At 42.2% G+C, this 21,719-nt stretch overlaps 1 protein-coding gene across 3 annotated transcripts in view; it reads right to left on the bottom strand.

Moving 5' to 3' along the window:
- Positions 1-13,501, bottom strand: part of LOC118233621 (mitogen-activated protein kinase kinase kinase 3-like) — a 49,254-nt gene extending 35,753 nt beyond the window's left edge. Inside the window, exons 1-3 of one of the 3 annotated variants that reach the window (XM_035429428.1) lie at positions 13,040-13,501; positions 1,146-1,233; positions 192-239 (exon numbers count right to left, since the gene is read on the bottom strand). In XM_035429428.1, the coding sequence (XP_035285319.1) occupies positions 192-239; positions 1,146-1,164 (67 nt within the window). In that variant the 5' untranslated portion in view covers positions 1,165-1,233; positions 13,040-13,501. Of the gene's footprint in view, positions 1-191; positions 240-1,145; positions 1,234-12,197; positions 12,417-13,039 lie in introns of those variants that run through there. The other 2 variants (XM_035429430.1, XM_035429431.1) reach the window with 2 other exon arrangements.
- Positions 13,502-21,719: the final 8,218 nt, after the last annotated feature.

The raw sequence follows: 21,719 nt of genomic DNA, 5'->3' as shown, positions 1-21,719 counted from the left end.
CTGACCTGTCTGTAGTGTATTTACTAACCTGCCTGTAGTGCATTTACTGATCTGTCTGTAGAGCATTTACTGACCCATCTGTAGTGCATTTACTGACCTGTCTGTAGAGCATTTACTGACCTGTCTGCAGTGCATTTACTGACATGTCTGAGGTGCACTTTACTGAGCTGTCTGAAGAGCGCTTTACTAACCTGTCTGTATGTGTGTGAGTAGGCCAGTCCTCTGTGTAGTACTGTGACCTAAAAAGACAAAAAAAAACAGGAAAAGAGCCGTCAGAAATGTTGGCGTGTGGTAATTTAGTCATGGTGACTATTATTTTTAACTGCATCCATTCTCTGAAAAGAGACTGTTTCTCAAGCTCTGGCAAAAACGTGCCAGAAAGATGTTAAGACAGTCAAAGGCGTTTCCAATAATAAATAATATATAAATAATAGTAATAAATAAATCTGCTTAATAGATCCTAAAAGGCACCTATACACAGTGACACCATGTTCCTCATTATTAACAGATATTTTGACTGTTGGTCCATCAAATTCTCTTATTTATCATTCATTGCGTTGCAGCACCTCTAAGCAAACGGAAATTGTTGTGAGCAGAACAAGTCATTTTTCTGTTACTTGCCACGCTCCTCTAATAACTGAAAGAATTGCAACTAATCTCAGGTGTGTGCGTGGGTGTATGGGCGTGTGCGTATGCCCTAAGCACGTGTGTATGTGTCGGTGTGAGCGTGTGTCCCTTTTGGATAAAGCGCCGTTTCATCTCCAAGGCTACCCTGTATTATCCACACAAGGACGCAAACACATTCTACACAGGAGCCACCTGGAATTCCTTCTGTCCACCCACTCACTATGTAAACACATTCCTCTCACATATCTTTGCTGGGAGAAAAAAAAAACCTACAGTGCATTTATGGGAGGGGCAGGCTATTCATCCATGTCCATGAGTATGACCCCCCCCCCCCCCCCCAGCAAGAGGGTGCATAGAGGCTCAAACTGCGGACCATTAATACGTAAACATATCCGCAGAGTGTACGCCAGATTTCCCTCACCGCCACGGCTACAAAAGCCAGGGTGCTATCGGTGCTCAATCCTCTCTGCTGTTCAGTCCCTGAGCTAGCAAAGACTGGCGGCTATTCGACTACTCACCCATGTTCACGGTCATCATCGGGGGCCTTTCTCGGGAGAGGCCAAGAGCGGAGAACGGGACACCACTCGCTCAGCAAGGTTCCTCACCCTGCGAACACATGAAACAGTCAGAGCCAAAGCCGGGGACATCCACAGACTTCATTACCATAAGAATCCCCCGGAAAACATGCCCACAAACGTCACCCTTCCAACCTGCTTAACTGCAACCGGAGTAACCACTGTCATCATTACCCCACCAACCCACTGGGGCGCTTAAAGGGAAATTCTTTCTGCAAGTTTTAAAATTGCAGTGTTGTGAAACGAGCACTTCTAGAGCTACTTTGGATCCTTTACGGTTTATGGCACCTAGCCCATAGCAGGTAAATTAGCACTGCTCCAGTAAATACTCACCCAGGCCGTATTAACGGATAGAACTGCAGTGTTAAGGGGGAAAGTATTGAGATGTAAAGCAAGGTTTTTCATTTGCATGCTACAATTTAATGTATGTACAAAGGAATACAAGCCTGTTTATCTAAACACAAATAAATAAACTGCATAGGGAACTGTAAGAGTTTCATTTAATCCTCTTTGCTGTAATCCTTCTGGGAAAATATAGTTGGCACAAAAGTTGCATCAACTGACCAGCAAGCAGATTTCTGCGATAAAAAGTCGCCTTTGACAAAATTCCATACCCTTTAAATGATGGGAGGATTTTTACATTTGAAAAATGATTAACATGAAGTGGCAGGAGATAGGCCTAAGTCCAAGAACACAAGAGCAGCCAAATGTAAACAATGCAGAAGAAATTACAAAAGACTTTCTCTGACGTGGGAATTCTTCAGGCAGCCAAGAGTGGCTTCCACTTCTATAAATGCTTAATTGTATTTCAAGTTTTGACATATGAAAAATTTCTCCTTCATGTGTGTCTTACTCACAATGCACACACTCTCAATGATGACTACAGCTGCTCCAGATTTATACAGATTTTCATCCTCTGGTCAGAGAGTCAAACTAAGCAGCCTACTCCATTTCCTAAAAACAAACTAGTTTCTGCAGAACAATTTGTACTTTACTTTAAAACATGAATTACACCAGCAAGAAAAGGCATGAAAAAGATTCATAAGCATGCTGTGCATACAAACAATGCAAACAATGCATACTCTTTTTAGCCTGCTACTGTTCATGAGTAGAACAGGCTTATCAAGTTAATTTAGCTGCAGTGATAAGGTGAACACATCTGTACAGTAAACAACAATTAGCCTCAACTGTAATTGGATTTGTCAATCTCCAACACTGTTGCTGGAAGCAATTTCAATGACAAAACCACATTAAGGAGAGAGTCCTGAAGTACTGATCTGTTTAGTCTGAAGCATATAAGGAGGGCAGTGAAGTGAATATCAGGCAGGTAACACACCTGCAGGCTCTCACAGAATGGCTGATTGGTCCATTAAATTTAGTTGAGAACAATAACAGAATAACACGCCATTACCTCAATTACCCAAAGTGACAATTAGTACAATTCAACATATTTGAAGCATAATTATATTAAATTGAATTAAATTATACTTCAAGTAAACTATTTTTACACGGGTCAGTAGCACTTCTTTATATATACCAGACAGAAATTCAGTTCAGTGAGACCATATGTCATGAACAACTGAAGAGACACAATGACTCTAGACTTATTTGTAAAAACCATGACTTCCTGTCACGTCGCTTCTGCGGTTGGCAAAAACATCTTCCCAGCACAGAATAAACCATTTTCGAAAGGCAGCTTTCCTCTGTGGAAATTAATGCACTGCTGTTACTTTTCCAGCCCGAGTGTCTGCGGGTTTGTCTCCTCAAACGCAGCGGGAGAAAATGTCCCCGAGCCAGAGCCTCCCTCGCCGCTGCCACAAAGGCTGTCTGTTATTTTCCGGACTGAGAGCCAAGGGTCTCGCCGGCGCTAAAGTTTAGCGTCGCCACAACAGCGGGGCAGCGGAACTGCAAATGCGCCAGACAGCTACAGTGTGAACCTGACAGGAAACACAGTCGCCACTCCAAAAGAGCCCCGCAGGTATGAAAGAGGGACCGTGGGCGGGGTTACATTTTTAGGCCACGCCTCCTAGAACTGGGGTTTTTATGAAAGTGCATGAGATGAGATGCTGGAGACCGGAAAACTGCAGGTCCATCCATTGGTGCAGGAGCTATGAACCCTGAATAGGGAAATGCTTCCACTTAGCCTAATTTCACAAGGAATCATGACCTGTGTAATCGCCACTCTCTCGCTGTTTACTGTAGCTAATGAAAAGCAGAGAGGTCAGGGTTAACGAGGAATGATGTCACGAATACGTTCAAGCAGTAATCTCAGCAGTAATCTTCACAAAAGTGCAAGCAAGAAATTACATTCAATTTTATCTGTCATTTCGGCACAATTTAGTATGCAGCACAGTCTCGGCAGAAACCCATTCATTAAGACTGAGCTGGCTGTGTTTTCGAGAGAAAACGGCAGAATTTTGCTGTGCACAAGTATCACAGGGAAAGGAAATCACATTCCTTCCAAATACACCTTTGAAATCCTTTCTGCCAAACATCTCTCAAACTGTCAATGTGCCGTGACATGCGACATTCGAGAAGGAGACAATGCTACAGAGCTACGGGGTAGGTGTGCCCCTCACTGGGGGTAGAACTGGCAGAGGGAGCAGTCTAAACGCTGCACTTCTTTTTAAAAATCTACGCTGCTCTTCATGCCAGTGGGCGGGAAGGCAAGCCATCTGTTGGCCGCTCTGTCCAATGCGAGCCGCGAGCCGCTCCTGCTTTCAGCAGGTCGTCCGACTCCCTCCCACGCCAATTCTTGGCAAACGCGAGCAGGGTGACTGCCCTGTTCGATTCTGACCTTAGCGCACCGTGGCTGAACTCAGTGCTTGCGGGTCCTACACTATGCTTACTGCTCGAAAAGAAAGAGGAGATAAAAGACAAGCTGATTGCCATGGAAACGTTCAGCCATTAGAAAACGTGGGCTCCGACGTTGAGAAGCAATGATGTCTCGTGCCACTGGAAGCTTTTACAGGGAAGGAACAGTCACTGTGCTGCAGTCCTAAACTACAGCACAAATCCCCATTATTGCTTTACTGAAGCATTTCATTATTGGGCAATTTGGGCCTAATCAAAACAGTCACATACACGCATAAACTTCAAGGAGTGAAAATGCACACCTTATGAAGCCAGAACTCTCCAAGACAACAAATATACATCCAGAGAAAATGAATCTGCATTCTCTACTAATCAAAAGTGATAAAATATTGGAAAAATTCAGTCAAAGTTAAACTGATCTTTCAGTGAATATTGTAAGAGCATGCATGTTTTGAATGGCAGTACCAGGGCCAACATTTTATTTGTGAAAGTGTCCAATGCTTAAACTTAAATTAAGACCTAGGACTTGGAAAGGAGCATTTACTATGGAAAGAAATCCATGACTCTGAAAACCCTGCAATTTGAAGTGGAAACCTGAAAATAAAGTTCTGAAACCTCAAGACCACCACTTCTTAAAAAGTCAGTTCTGACTTAGCCAGTAATCCTCTAAATACATATTGCATGAAAAAACCAACAACTCACAGACATCTAGTCTAATGCCAATGGAAAAAGAATGAATATTACATATGCTGAACAACTAGGCTACATTTCTGTAACAGATACAAATTCAGTTCTCAGTTAACAGTTGCACTCACAGTACAGTTAAAGGTGGTCAACTGAGAAACAGTAATTAGATGAACTGGCTAAACCATTATACCTTTATAAGCTATTCTGCAAGGCCCATGGACATGCTTAGTGCAGTAAGTACATCTAAACCCTTTTCCTGAGGGTATTTGCTGCCAAGGATCTACTGACATTTTCCAGAATATGAAAACTTCAACAAAAAAAGAACTGCTAGTCCAGATAGCTTACATTACACTGCATAACAGCTGCTTAATAGCAGCTATTATCCAGAGCAACTTACAAAAGTAGAGAACATCAGTGTTAGTCTCAGGAACACAATCATGCCCGATCACCAAGCAGGTTAAGGTTTTACGTTGCTTATGCAAGATTAACCACTGATAAGTTTTAACACAGCTCTTGAGTGGGTTTCATTTAAGGCTGGTCTCAATGCTAAGCTCGGCAGATCCCTGCCTTCCCCTTAGCTTTGTGCCTTCTTCTCCAGCTGTAGCTCTACAGAGTATGACCTCATGTTCAGCTCCAAGACTGGGCCCAAGGGAACCCGCTCTGACGTCAATCTTTCACAGAAAGAAATGACTGGTAACACCACAGAAGCAATAGCAGATTGAACAACAGCTGACATGGCATAAAAACAGCATTTAAAACAGCATTTAACCAGGCATACAATCTCACACACGGACACATACAGACACACTCACACACACGTACATACATGCGAGCGCACACACATATACTCACACACTCACATATGGGCATGCACTCTCACTCACTCACACACACACACACACATGCACACACTCTCAATCACTGTAGTTCCAATTATGCCCAATTAATCACAAAGGATGTCTCATTGTTAAATGGAAGGCAACAAATTAGCTAGAAGAAGCTCGTCTTAAGACTCAATTGAGTTTTCACCATTGTGTCAACTTGTTAGCCAGTGAGTAAAATGAAATGAAACTCAAAAGCCAGCGAGGAGAGAGGCAAACTTAACCTCACCACAGCGCTAACCAGACAGAAAGAAGAAAGCTGATGAAATCTAGATATCGATTTCACAATGGAATGGGGACGGAAGGTGGTTGTGTCAGCTTTGAATCAAAACTCAGTCTAACCAGATTCTGAAGGTGGTACAGCACAATGCCCCAGGCATAGAGCATACAAAAAACATCTGCGCAGCATGGCGTGATCGACTGCATCACACGGAGGAGGAAGTTTTACAGCCGAGGGACATCCCCTCCAGATATTCCCCCATAAACCACAAAACAGTTCATACTACCACATTGTATATAGGCTATATAGTGCAAGGTTGAAAAACTACACATTTATGTGCGTATGTGTGTCTTTGTGTGTTTATGTATGTATGTATCCCAGGGATTATCAATCTTGCTTTAGATTGCTTCATCACTCCATTGTGCACACCCAGCATACAGTATGCACACACCTGCAAGTGCACGTACGTAAACACACACACACACACAAACAGATTACAGTAATCAGATGTGTAGAAAGGTGTACAAAAGGGAGGGAAGTCAAGGCTAACGGCTAAACATGACAAAATTATAAAAGAAAAATTATCAGGATTCAATTTTTTTTTTTTTTTTTTTTTTTACAATGTCCTTAACTTCGATGTACAAATGAATGGAAATGCAACTGCACAAATACAGTTTGGAGAGTTTTGCCGGTTGCAGAACCATGAGTGCTTGATACCCTGCATTCAAAAACAGTAGTTACTGATCCAATTAGATGAATAAAGCTTTTAATAGGATGAAGACAGAAGATTCACTGCCTGTCCAGATCTACAGTGTAGCCATAACCCTAATCAGAAATACTTCAAACGCTTGAAAATGAGTACAAATCACTTAAATGGGCAGTCATGGAATACATGACTACGACTGTGCACTTAACCCTCAACTCTTACTCCTGGTGTATAGCTGCAACCTATAACACACAAATCACTTATGACACTAACAGCCTGGAGCCAGACAGAAAATAGGCTACTACATGTCTAATGCATGAAGTCATAAGTAAGCTTGTTTTTACTTTTTTACCCCTCATGCTACCAAGAAAGTCCCACAGCGAGTAATATCTCCCTAGCAATGGGGTGTCCTGGCCAAATCTCTGAAGATTTCACTGGCTGTTCATTTGTGACTGATGAGCCGAACCATGTAAACTAAAGCATTTTAGAAATGTGTGGCCTTTAAGGTTTTGACAACCTGAAGTCATTTGATGAATTGTTTTTTTTTGGGGGGTTTTTTTTAAACATTGCCCATGCAAGAAATACATAAGTGTGGACTTAATTTCAGTACTGTCATCATCAGACTCAGGAAAACTTCACAAAAAAAAAACATGAGAAATGTGAATACAGAAGTAGGGAAGTACTGTGAGCAAACCCAATGACGCATACCCATAGACGCTTAATTGAAAATTGTGAAATAATCACCACGAACGACCAGCGTGGAACCTACAGTTAGTTTAAGCTTTCATTTTTAACACAGCATGAATTTCCCCCCTCCAGATTTAATACTGAATTTGCAGCCAGACAGAGACCCATCTCAGGTGCGCCGTTTGTGATTAGTAAGCTTTTCAAAGACTTGATTTAAAACTGGCCTTCAGGGGACCCGGCAGTCAGTCCATTTCCTGCCCCAGGACATAAATGCTTTGCTAAGGATGGCCTCCGTCAGACGATTGGCATTAGAAACACGAGGAAGATCCTATTGCACTATGCTTCCAGCAACTCTGGGGAATTTTGGATCTCTGAAGCCTTCCTGGACCCCAGAAGACCGGGAGACAAAGAGAGGTCTGTGGTGGTGTGTGTACCTGGGCTGTCAGTCTTTCTATCGCAGCTCCCGGTTGGGGCTGTATGTGAATGCAACGGTGATGCCAGCCCTGCAGCCCACAGGCAGCCGCTCCGCCCACATCTTTACAAGGCTCTTTCCATTGACACCCGTGGTATAATTCGGAGCAATCTCAACCTCAGACCGAGTTCAGGCCCCATCTGTTGCGTGGGTTTTCACTTTCAAATGATGAGAGGAGCACTAGGGGCAAACGTCTTGCCTCTTCTCCTCAACAGCTGAGAGGCAGAGAAAGAGCAGCAGGAATCCAAACAAATACTGTCAACCTTGTGTTGAGAACACAAAGCCACCCAACTAGGCAGGGGGCAGGTAACCCAGGTAACCCCTATTCCTGAAATAACGGAGACAACTTCCAGGTTCTGTTCCACCGGAACTCTCCATCGCATAACTGGTTCAGCCAATACAGTAAATGAAGGCACGGGCCCTCGATGCACTCTGCAATTCGGTGGCTCACATTTATTGAACGTACGACTGGATCCAATAATTTAATTAAGTGCTGGAAGAAAGCAAAGAGCAGATCATCACAGGCATGCCAAAAGCCAGGCTGCCCACTCCTGATCTAAACCCTCAGGGCAGTGCCAACGCGGAGTTGGACATCAATTCTAGGAAAGGGGGATAAACTTTTTAACTGCTTAAAAATATGAGGGACACAAAGTGACTCAAACTGAGTCAGCTTGCCAGTAGTGGACAAAGGCACTTTTCCACCACAAGTGCATCGTAAAAAGCCACCGGGGTACACAGTGCTTTCTTCCTGTTTTTCTCAATCAGAGAGTTTGTTTATGTCCTGCTATAAAAAAGTGTTCAGCAGGACAGAAATGAGAATGGGTCCTCTTGGCAAAACAAGTATTTCTTATTAAACTAATAAATATTGTGGTTTTCCAGGAGAGAGAGATAACAGAGCTGAAGGTCCGCCAGTAAATGTGAACCTTTCTGCGCATGCGGGGTGGCATTAACAAGACCGTCTGAATGGAGACAAATGGGAAGACTCAGAGCATCCATTGCAGTAGAAGGGCCCCTTTAGAACATGAAATACTCTACTGTAACACATTAGAACAGTAATACTTAAGGAGTTCTTTTCCAGAAGAACCCAGAAACAGAAGTCACAAATTGGGTTTCTTTTTGTGATTTAACAGTACAGAGGAAGGCAAAAAAAATCAAGCATGGTAGGACGGTTTAATTCACCTCAGAGCTGAAGGACTTGACCACTCTGCTGCCCTGAACACACTAAGGTTAAGTGTATTCCTGCCCTGCAAAGACCAGGTTTGAGACTTCTCTCTGCACTGCTACATAATTAGCCTCGCATTCTGCTTGGCATTTCGCTTGCCTTTTTACTCAGCTCTGGGTTTATATCATCAGAATTTAGCATAGTCAGCGCTGGACAGTGCACTCCGGTCATGACCTTTGGCAGGCAAGTTTGCTGCACATCAAGTCTAATAAAACAGAAGGCCCGCAGACCATGCAAACAGTCTTACTCATCAATGCACAATGACCACTGGTAAGTTAAACACAAATACAGCAAAAAAAAAAAAACTATAACTGACAGACAACAGTAGAGCTTCATACGTGCACAACTATAAAAAGAGATGGTGAGGACGTAACCTGCAAATTACCAGGGTTTCCCCCAGAAAAGTTGTTAGGCCCGGTGGCAAGTATCTTTTGACCGGGCCCGGCGCGGGCCGGCGGCCAAGTGTCTTTTTTGATGGGGGGCCAGCGCGGGCCAGCGACAGGCTCCCATCGGCAGCATTAAGGAAGGGCCCTATAGTTTCTGTGATAACAGAATCACGGACGGAATCACAGAATTGAGAATTTAAAAAAGCTATAAAACAGATTCCATAGGGCCCTACATTAAGTCAGTGCTAAAAGCTGACTGGAGATTTGAAAATATGACTGCGTAATGTGAATGTTGTTGTAAATAAGTCATTTATTCAACACACATTTTAAAAAATAAACTATTTATAGCATAGCAGAGTCTTACAAAGAATCTGACAACAATGTACAGTCTTGGAATGCTGTGTTTTCAACAACAACAAAAGAAATTTTATTTAATTTAATTTAAATAAATAATATCAAGGCTTTTGCACTCTATAAAAAAAGTCCTGATTGGCTACTGATTCTTACAGCCTTGGAATGCTGGGCACATTTGAACAACAACAAAAGAAATTTAATTAAAATAAATAATATCAAGGTTTATGCACAAAAAACTTGTATTCACGTCCTGATTGGCTACTGAATCTTACAACAAGCCTTGGAATGCCGGGCACATTTAAACATTTAAAAAACTGTCCAAGGTTTTTTGACTTCTAAGCAGTTTTCACGGTCCGGAAAATTTTTATGACAACGTTGTCGTGCACATTAATGTCATCAAGCTAACGTTATTAATAAACAAGTGAATTCGTTATTTCGTTGGCGATTAATAAGTCATGTAATGTTACAATATATCGAACGTTACATTAATGCTACTAGTTTAACGTTACCTACACACTGCTTTATAAAAAGAATGTACTTACCGACGAGATGAAGTGATAAAGCAGTTTGTGACGAGGTTAGTTAGCCTACTAAATAAGAAATGGTGGCTTGCTAGGTAGCGTTAGCTTGTGATAGTTGGAAGCGTGTTGAATGCAGAGACGGTAAAAAGGTTGAATGTCACTACGCACAATGAGGGTAAAGAACACTGATCTCAGACCTGCTGTTTTCCTATTGCGTTCACGTTTTAACCAACACAACAGATGTCGCTGGTGAACTTTTCAACCGAGCCGCTCCACTGTAACTGTAGTTCAAAAACATCTTAAAAATACATAAAATTTTATTTATTTATTTTTTTCCCCGGATGCTTAGGCCCGGTGGGCCGCCAGGCTTGCAATACACTGGCGGAAACCCTGAATTACTCTTTTTACAGTGTTTTTCTTTATTTTCTTCAAGACTGCTTCGTGCTGGAATACAATCAGGCTCTGAAATCCAGAGTGATGCAACACACGCACACACACACACACACACACACACACACACACAGAGTGAGGCAATGCATTTCTCAATGACATCACCTCGGAAAGCACCTTTCATGCATTCTACAAGCAGAGCGCAAAGCAGAACTACGCAACAATGTTGCTTTCCCATGGCGTGCAGGGGAAATGAAGCCAGCTGGAAAAATTTGGTGCAAAACCTACAATTTTATTAGATGGGTTCTCTTATCCAAGGCCAGTTACAAAGCGTGCATTTCTAAAATGTTTGTCCCTTATGTGGCTCAGGGGTAGTGAAGCATTACCAGTGCCATAAATTGAACCTACAACCTCTCTGCCTTTTTGGTCACAAGCTTTAACCATCAGGCAATTCACTGAAAAAAAGAAGCCGAAGTCTCCTCATTTTTTAGTGTGATAGGGCACGCTGGTCTCTGGGGGTTCCTGCGGGAGGTCTGGCTCTCGTCCCGTCCCCACAGTGAATGACCGCTGTCACTATTCCCGTCTGCCACAACATGCCGGGCCACTGACTCATACTGAGCTCTGAGGCACTCTGCTCTGGCAGAGACAATCTCTCCTTTTACCGCTCGGCTCACATCCATGTCTTCTTTAACGGGCCAGCAAACACTTTTTGGTGCAAGCAGAGCTTGTCTGAACAGATTCCAACTGTCCCAGCACTAGCGCACAACAAGCAACTGCAGCTGAACTGCATGCATATCTGCGTTCACTCGCTCTCAGTCTGTAACTATTTCCATTTAGACAGGCCACACAGTGCTACAGGAGAGCTAGCACCCTTCGGGGAAGAGGAGTACCTCAGGGTTCAAATTGCACTCTGGCTTCCAGGGGTCATGGGGGATCAGTGATTGTTAATGGGGGGGAAGCGATCGCAGATTGGAGGGGGGGTGGCTCAGGTTTCTTTCGGGGGAATGCGGGTCTCTTACAGGGGGCTGAGGTCCCCCTGGCTCCCCAGTAAATCAAGCCCTGGAGTAGGCTACCTTATTGATTTCATCAGCTAAGAAGTGTGAGTGGTGTCACATCTGACTGCTGCCAATTGTTTTACATGGCTATGTTCTCCAAGGGTCCAGTCTGTACATATAACGAATGCATTTACTGACTGATTAGCACTTTATGTCAGGAAAGACAGCTACAGTGAGTTTTCGTAAGACCTACTGTAAGTCACATAATAAACAAATGACCATTTTCCACAAAGTGAATGTCCATGTCTGTTTGAAAAGATCATCCCACTAGAATGCCTTAGAATATTATGTATAAAATATTATGTGGCAAAACAAAGGCATATGAAAAACGCATTCATGCTTATTATTGTAAATAACTTCATTGATTTCATGCTTCCAATATCAATAAGCATTAGCTGTTTACTTTTTAGTAAAAATATTCTTTTTTAAACTCAAGGTATAACCGGAACTATTGCTAAATATTGCCACCGTCCTCAAATATGTAAATATTTTGAAACTGCATTGTATATTCAGGTATCTCTATGATGATCTAATGATTCATTCAAATACTAATGCCATCCGACATTTGCTGAAGAATAATGACTTTTAAAAAAAACTTACTGTGATGAAGAATGCCCTTTCACTGCGCGTAAGGTGTTCAGGTGTAAAGAAGTGAACCTGAGGTAATTTTCCATAAGAGTAAAGGGGCGTGCCCTTTAAGTCGCGCGGTTAGCAACGAATATGTGTCCGAGGTCTCCGTAAATTTTGTGGGTCGCACATTCGATGTAGATTTACACCATCTTAAGCAAACAGTCAATCGCTATCACCATAAATGGTCATTCATTATTATCAAGTACGGCAACTGGCCAAATTCTAAAGAGAAGAGCTGTGTTTCAAGACGGAGCAAAAAAAAAAAAAACCGCTTGCAGTGTGGCCAGGAAAATGCTATTCCACCATGTAAAAAAAGGTTAATTTAAACTAAGCGGTTTTCATCCGCTTCCCAAGGTTGCATATGTACATATTTATTTCCGTAATAACCGCACAGGTACGTCACGAGTTTCAGTCAACAAAGGGTAGTAGGATATGCACTATTGTTAAATTGCTAATGCTCATTAGTAATTACTCTGAAATACAGACAGGTAGAGGACGAGGTGCAATAGTAAGGCTGCCCAAGGCATTTGAAGGTAGAATGCCATAATTTGGTACTGCAAGCAAGTTACAAAATGTCGTCGCAATGATTTAACCAGATCAGTCTATTGAAATTATAGATTGTGACGATTGGACTTTTATTATGTTAGTCATATTGCACAATCAGTTGTAACAAATAGCCTACTTAAGAATTCAAAAGGTAATTTGCCTTTTATTCCCGGCAATGACTAAAACTGTTGCAGCTATATCCAGGTTAATTTTATGACAAATAAATATTCTGATTTAACATCCACTTAGTTTACTTGTGCGCTCACCTGTTTAGCTAGATGTGACAGCTCATGTCACGTGAAACTAGCTTATTGGGGAAAAAACAACAACAAAAAAAACTATCCCAAGTAGCCTATTGTTGAAAAATCTCATTAAAAAAGTCAATCAAATAGGAAAGCCAAAGAAAAATCCCACCGATGTGTGCTGTCTCCGGCAAAGACCTGCCTCCCCCGTGGCACTAAAATCCGGATATTGAAATAACTGCACACGGATGAAATACGGTTGTCAGGCGTGTTAAATTTACAAGAACGATTAAATCCAGCGTTGCAAAAACTTTGCATTTAAAATCCTTCTCCGAACATTGTCTATAATCCAATCTGACCACCAAGCATTCCGTGAAAGCTGCAAATTAGTCCTGCTTCGAGTAAAGTTTCTTTTCTTCTCAAGTCGCTCGGCTTCGTTCGACGTTGCCACAACTAAGCAATGGTTCTGATGTCAGCAATAACGTGAGCTCCAGGAAATGGTGACGGCGAGCGGGTTCACTCAGTGCCGCTGTGTCCCTGAGTGTGGAATTACTGCCCCCAGCTGGACGCACGAATTGCCTTCCGTGGGAGACGGGCACTATTCAGGCGGCACTACAAAACGTGGAATATTCTATCTTTTTTAAACGAATTGTTTTAAGGTTTTAGAAGTGTTAGATAATTACTCTGAAACAAATGAACATATTTTATATGAACAACTTAAAGAAATGTGGCGACTTATAACCTCGTTATGGCACTGGGAAAACAAATTTTTATTTTCCTAAGATTCCTGCTGCGAACATGCAGTGCAAGATTATATTGGCCTTTGTGTTGTAATGGTAGTGCAATGTAATGCAATGTATAATAAATGCCTGAATTGGGCAGGGATAATAACGGGGCTTAAAGAGTCTATGGGGATCAAAGTGACTGCAACAGGTGGGATCTACATATTGGTGATGGTTGGTGTTATCCTTGTCCTTTCTGAGGTCATGAAAGGTACTACTTCATAAATGCACCCACATGTTTTGCATAGGCTAGCATTTTCTCGACCTGGGGGGATATGATGCTATATTTAACGTCAATTGCGTTGGTTATTATTGAAGTAATGGATGACATTGTGAAACGTTTCCCAATAGCGCATTATCTTGAAGCTTCACGTCACATGCAAGTGTCAGTGATTAGGTTTGTAAAGAGAAACAATTAGCTAATACTTGCCGAACATAATTAGTTTCTGAACTCATACACGGCTATATTTAAACGCATATCTTGTAACGTAAAGATGTGATTTTTTATGGACTGATGTTAAAATTTCTCGCACCGTAGATTCTTCAGACAATAAGCCAAAAAACTCGCCAATTGGGGCAGAAAACGCGTTTGTGCAGGCCCAATTGCCCCGGTTCAGGATCTGTGTTTACAAAAAAATATCTGGAATTATAACGCGCAAAATGTCTTGTAGTTTAAAATGTAACCATACCGATATTTTAAAAACATTTCCACTAGATGGCGGTAAATGAGCACTACACAAAAATGGATAATCGTACAAGATAAGTTGTTTGCTTACCTAAAAGTAGTCGGCGCCTTTCTATAGCTGTTTAAAACGTTTTGAGAAGGGAAACGACTTGTCGTTAGAGAATTAGAGTAATGTTTTAATTTATTGTTGTCTAATTAACCTTGGGTTTTTTTGTTGTTGTTTTTTTTTGCTTCATTACTATATATCTGCTTATTCTGAGTTTTGCCAATCAATTATGTTAGAACTGAATGTCACAACAACCTTACATTTATTAATTTATTGATGGCTTCATTAGTAAATTGGTACATTGAATGAATGTGATGTTGAAATGCCCAATTTCTATGATTATTGCCTATTCTGACAGTCTTCTTTGTTCATTCAAAATGAATATGATATCCATATGAATGGTTATCTTCAACTTGGCAGTCACATATTCTCCCTCTCAGGTCAGGGTCATTGGTCAGGGCTCTGTACAGGCCAGTCAAGTTCTTCCACACCAAACTCGGCAAACCATTTCTTTATGGACCTCGTTTTGTGCACGAGGGCATCGTCATGCTGAAACAGGAAAAGGGTTTCCCCAAACTGTTCCCACAAAGTTGGAAACACACGGTTCTCGAGAATGTAATTGTATGCTGTAGCATTAAGATTTCCCTTCACCATGGAAAACAGACCCAGACCATTTCTACTCCGCCAAACTTTACAGCTGGCACTATGCCATGAGGCAGATAGCATTCTCCTGGCATTTGCCAATACCCAAATCCGTCCGTCTGACTGCCAGATAGTGGAGCCTGACTCATCACTCTTGAGAACGCGTTTCTACTGCTCCAGAGTGATGTGCTTTACACCACTCCAGTTGATTCTTGGCATTGCGCATGGTAATCTTAGGCTTGTGTACTGCTGCTTGGCCATGGAAACCCATTTCATGAAGCCCCTGATGAACAGTTCTTGTGCTGAAGTTGCTTCCCGATGCAGTCTGGAACTCAATAGTGAGTGTTCCAACCGAGGACAGACAATATTTACTTGCTGCGTGCTTAAGCACTCGGCAGTCCCGTTATGTGAGCTTTTGTGGCCTGCCGCTTCGTAGCTGAGCTGTTGTTGCTCCTAGTTGTTTCTACTTGACAGCAGCACTTACAGTTGACCGAGGCAGCTCTAAGCAGGGCAGAAATTTGACAATCTGACTTGTAGGAAAAGTGGCATCCTATGACAGTGTCACGTTGGAAGTCATTGACCTCTTCAGTAGGAACCATTCTACTGCCAATGTTTGTCTATGGAGATTGCATGGCTGTATGCTTGATTGTATGCACCTGTCAGCAATGGTTGTGGCTGAAGTAGCCAAACCCACTAAATAGAAGGGGTGTACACATACGTTTGGCCATGTAGTGTATATTACACCATTATTAGCATTACATAAACATGCATAAACACTAAATGCCAATCACCAGTGACTCTCAGATCATCTGAATTTAGCATATGTGCATCATAGGGTGCTGTTTACATGGGCTTAGCCACGGCTCATTGGCAGGTGCACATTGACATTGTCACCAGGATTTTCATTACACATGTGGCAGTGTAGCATAATGGTTGGAGAACCGTTGCTGGGCTTGTAACTCAAAGGTTGAGGGTTCAATTCTTATCTGGGGGCACTGGCATTATGACCCTAAGTCACTGTATTTTAAAATATCCAGCTTTACACATGGATTGTATGTTAAAAGAATGTGAGCAGTGTATGTAGCTCTGGATAAGAGTATCTACTGAATGCCTGACCGTGATGTAATGGCAGTAGTTTGGCTGTGCTTTGCATGTGCTGAGTTGTGTTGTGTGGAATCCCATGAATGCATATAACACACTGAAACGTGATAGGGCAGCTGCAATAAATCACCCCAGCAAATACTTGCTCTTTCAAGATGAATCAGTTCAGCAGACACAAAAGTCAAATTGGTCAATCCTTTAAACCATGGTCACTGATCGTCCACAGTCACGTTTAGAGCTGATACTGTAAACCATGGTCACTCATCGACCACAGTCACATTTAGAGCTCATACTGTAAACCATGGTCACTCATCGACCACAGTCACATTTAGAGCTGATTCTGTAAACCATGGTCACTGATTGGCCGCAGTCACATTTAGAGCTGATACTGTAAACAGACTCTGCAGAAGATGAAACCCTACAGCGATGGCTGTGCCGAGCAGCTCATTTCAGCTAATCGCTCGAACACATCCAATTCGTTCTGAGATATTACCACGATGGACGACGCAAGCGGCTGTGCTGCACATGGATTAGATAAATCAAGTAATTCCCTTTGAACTTGGATGGCTTCTCGGTCCTGCTCTAATTTGAGCTGCAGATCTGACTGTTTTCCACAGATTCACATGACAGAGCAAAGAATCTCTCCAGATAGCGGCAGAGAATTTGAGCATTAAAGCACTTCACGGGTGAGATCACAAGGGTCTGTGTCTTCATGGTCTTTCAGGTTTTTCTCATTTTGAACTTCCTTCATGACTGCAATGTTTTTTTCTCTCCACAGTGCTTTTTCTCAGTTAAAGACCATCTTTAAATGTACTTGCACCATAAGATAACAGCAAGACAACAATGGCCTGTACTCAGTCTTATAGCAGTTTCTTAGTTTTTTTTCTTAAGTTTGTTGTCTTGCATTTAATTGCAACTTTCAGTTTCCTTTGGAACTGCAATACACATTAAGTTGTTTAAGTATGAGATACTGTCATATTTGAATTCATTGTTAAATATCATACACAAGTAGGACAAAATGTACTGTGGTGTGCTGAAGGTCTGTACTGAGCAAAGCACACTGACCCTGAAAGGTCATAAGGTCTTGTACAATAAATGTGCTACATGTTATTCATCCAAAATTATGTGGCATGGACGGTCCTTAGTTTCTGTTTTAAAATTACTTTTGGCTTTCGTTTCAGAAAAGCTTGTGTGTACTTTTAGGGAAGACTGAAATGGCAGTACATCATGTCCCACAGTTTTGCAAATCATAGCTTGTTTACTTCATCATTTGAGGTTTGCATACCTCCCATATTTCTAGTCTTTCTTTTTATTGTAGCTTGTGTAAAACCATACAAGGATTTGTGGTCGGACTATGAGGGCCAAACACACAGAATACCAACTCAAATCCACGGGGTGAGATAGGTATTCTGTGAATGTAAAGAAAAACATTAGCCTGAATAAAATATATATTCTATGTGGATTAAGGGTCAATTAACCATTCTCCTCAAGCATTTTATGGTCTGTTAGAGCCCGTATTCATACACACAAAGATCCGGATTTTGTTCCTTCATTTAACATTATTTTTAAACAATAGAATCTCCAATGTCTGGCTATGACAAATTATTCATCACCAATATGCTTAGGAGGCCTGTTGGAACTGGGTCCAGACCTGTCACTCACAGAGGGTCCAGAGCTTCTGCTTCTGTCCCACTCTGATGCCGACTGGAGGTCTAGCGTAGGGGGAAAGTGGTCCAGCTCCGCTTCTTGGGTTGGCTGTTGTGTGAGCTGCACCCTAATCACATTCCACATCTTAACTGGTCTAATGAGTTAACTGGCTGTGTGCATAATTATGTGCAGGCTGCTTCTGGTCCCAGGACACGGGGTGCGTCACTACACTGTGAATGCTTGGGCTTGACTCGCTGCCAAACAATCCCACAACCAAGGCTTTTTTTTTTTAAAAGAAATGTTTTTGAATTAAGGCAGGAATGAGAAGTATGTGCAATCCAAGTTCCAAACCATTATATATATGTGGCTTCATGTTTAACAAGTATGCAAAGAAACCGGTTCTCTTTTTTTGTTTAATTTAATTTTTAACACAAGGCTGCTACTAGTTGGAGGGATTCAAAGCTATGTTGTGGTGAGTGTTTGTATGTGGGTGATGGTTTCAGACTATGTACCTTGTGTAAGGTTAGCAGAGGTGAAAGTGGGGTTTGTGGCACAGCTGAGACGACCCCCCACCCCCCCACCCCCCACACACACACACACCCGCACACAAACACACAAGCATACTCAGACACGCTCACACACGCACACAAACACACACAAACAGTACTCCCCCCTCATCCATTCCTTTTCCTCCAAGGCACTTCAAAGTTAATGTGTCTCCAAAATCAATCTCCACCTCCATGACCTGCCTGTTCACAAACTAAAAAACATCATGCATAAAAAGGGGAAAGTTTGTATAAGGCATCACACATTCAACAGCAAAATCCACTGCAGGGCACAAACAGGAAAGTTACTGAGATTCGGAAATCCCCTGTTATCTGCATAAAACAGTATAGCCCTGCTACTAAAATGACTTGGAACTATCGGCTACTATAAAATGCACTGAGCCAGGGCTTTCCAAAAATCCCATTCCTTGTTCCTGATTATGTAACAGGAAGCGAAGAGACGCTCTAAATTAAACTTGGAATGGAGGACATCTCCGTGGCGATGGAGACACAAGACTTATTGGCTCCATTTTGAGGACGGGACTCAAATTCATAAAAACATATCAACAGCAAGTGTCATAATTGTTTATAGGAATCTGGAGCTGACGGTTGGGGGGGGGGGGGGTGATTCAGCAAAATAAAATAATAACATTCCCTTCAGCCCTATACCTATCAAGTTTGAAAGCACACATTCAACAAAGAAGGGCATTGTGGGATGCATTTTTTGGTGTACTAATCATTACTTGGCACGCTTTGACGATACTTAGGCGCTACTTACATATGACATTACATTTTTATCATATCACAGTAGAACTGGACTTGCAGTCCTCCACCTCCCATCAAGCAGTGTGTTCAGTGCAGCTCAGGGCCCTGCACTTTGAAAACCAACACAGGAGATGATAGGGTGTGCCCATTCCCATCATGGCACTATACAGGTGAAGTCAAACCATTGTTAAAACCAATTACAAATACATTTTCATGATAATACCTCTGTTTTACAACCAGTTTTTTTCAATGTAGAGATACACCATAAATTCAGGAGTAGGTCTCCATTTGGTAAAGGAGAACAATAAACATTTAATTGGCTGTCATGAACATGGCTTACATTTGATTTAGGTCAGAGTTGCCCAACCCTTACAAAGAACACCTCGTTCAAGAGATCTCGTTCAGCAGCTTATAAGTAGTATCAGGGAGGCCAAATTAAGGTTGAAATGAAACCCTATAGGACAGTAGATCTTTAGGAACAGGGTTGGGCAGCCCTATTTCACTTTTACTTTAAACATTCATCTGAAGGAAAACCTGCCTTATGAGGGCTTACTTTGAGCCCTCATTTAGACCTGGAGTAGTTGTAATCATTCTATATTCTGTATGAAACTAGAAACTCAAGTTAAATCAAGACCATACTAAGTCTAGGACTATTAAAGCCACTTTGATTTAGTCCAGCTTGTAATCTATGGCAGTGCAACAGGCACATAGTACGGTGGCCTAATAATATATTGTTTTTTCTACAAAAAGGGGCCAAGCCATTAAACATGTGCATTATGCATCCATCGTTTCACCTTCATAGTTGATGTGTAACTTAATAGCGGAGTGGCACTGAATTAAAATGAGTCCAGGCCCAGAAATAAATGCAAAGAAAATTGAGGAGTGCTAATCGGACGATTCACAAGGGAGGGGCCACAAGCTGGAAAACCTGAGCCAGCTAAAGTGTCGGGGTAGAGCTTGTTGTCATGGCAACTCTCGCCGGAGGCAAGAGGCACCTCCAGCACCCAAACAATAGCATTATGATATATTGTCCCAGTATTATTTACTCAGATCCAAGGCTGGTGCCCAGCTGTACTATACTCTATAGCAAGGTCCTCAGCTGACCTGCATCACCCTTTTAAAAGCCATGTTGATGTATTGCTGTGACCTGAAAGAGATACTCCTCAAACATCCTGTTCAGCATGATGTTTAAGGAGCAGACTTCACCTGAATTGCTGTAAAAAAAAAAAAAAAATTTTTTTAAAACACAGTACATAGCTCATGAAGGCAGCCAGTACCTCCTGCCATGCATGTTAATCTGCTGACAGCAGCTTCCTCTGTTTCACTAGTTTTGCCAGGCTCCGCCTCAGACTCTGCAGCTGTAAGCTGCATGTGACAAGCCCTGATCCTTTCAGGCACAGCGAAGGCCCACAGATTTTGTAAAGTCCCGCCTGCTGACAAATAAGGGATCTGTTGCCCGGAGGAGAGTACAGTGATCAGGGGCAAACAGCAGCACATCTCGTGACAGCTTTTGAAGTTCAGAGTACATCCATCACACAGTCACAGAGGATAAACAGGGGACACACAATATAACCTCTATGGTGCTTCCTCTCAACTTTAAGCAACAAAGAAATTTATATATGAAGCAAGTGTATACATACTTACACATCATATTTACACATCATTTGATGGCTCTCTAATGAGAAATATTTTGGATGGATGCGCAATGCAAAATTAAATGATGTGCGATAATAGCTAAACACCCTGAACTCTTTAAGGGGGAACTTGGGCAATAGTATTCCCTGCTTCTACCCTGCAAAACCTGAAATCACCAGTTGTGTCTCCGTTTCTCCACCAGCACTGACCCAGTCAATACTGCAGCAGAAGTACCTGTTCCTGGTGTACTCACCTGCAAACCACTGGCTATTTCACTTGCTACAGGCCAACATGGCACTACACAAGACCTACTGCCCAACAGGTGCATCTCTCCATGACGATAACAACTGACAGTGCCTGGGGAGTCCTGGGGAGAAAATAAAGCAGCAAAACCCAAGTCATCCAGGATTAAGCCTCCCCCATGCAGGCTGGGAATAATTTTGTATTAACACTACAGATTCACAGTCATACTCAACTAACCACAAACCACAATGTTCAAATCTGTAAGATGTAGGCTTATATGGACCATAGGAATGTATTTCCTGGGAGTGCCTTTTAAAACACTGTATGCCTGCTTGTTATGTGTTGAGCAAGGAGAAGGACTAAGTTGTCATATTTATTTGTCCGTATTCAAAAGCTATTCATCAGGTCTGTCCCTGAAACAGACGCTAAGCGACGCTAAGCAACAGTTTGTGCAGTTGACGGCATGTATGTTCTGGGACAGCCATAGCTTCAGGACAGGAAGTAAAGTGGAGGCTGTGATGGAATGAAGTAAAAGAGTGCCATTCCTCAAATGGTATGGAGAAACCCATAACTCACCCTTTTCACTACAGATCAGGTGAGGTGACAGTCCTGA

This window comes from Anguilla anguilla, chromosome 8, assembly GCF_013347855.1.
Source record: "Anguilla anguilla isolate fAngAng1 chromosome 8, fAngAng1.pri, whole genome shotgun sequence".
NCBI lineage: Eukaryota > Metazoa > Chordata > Actinopteri > Anguilliformes > Anguillidae > Anguilla > Anguilla anguilla.
This window is presented reverse-complemented; position numbering and strand designations above follow the sequence as displayed.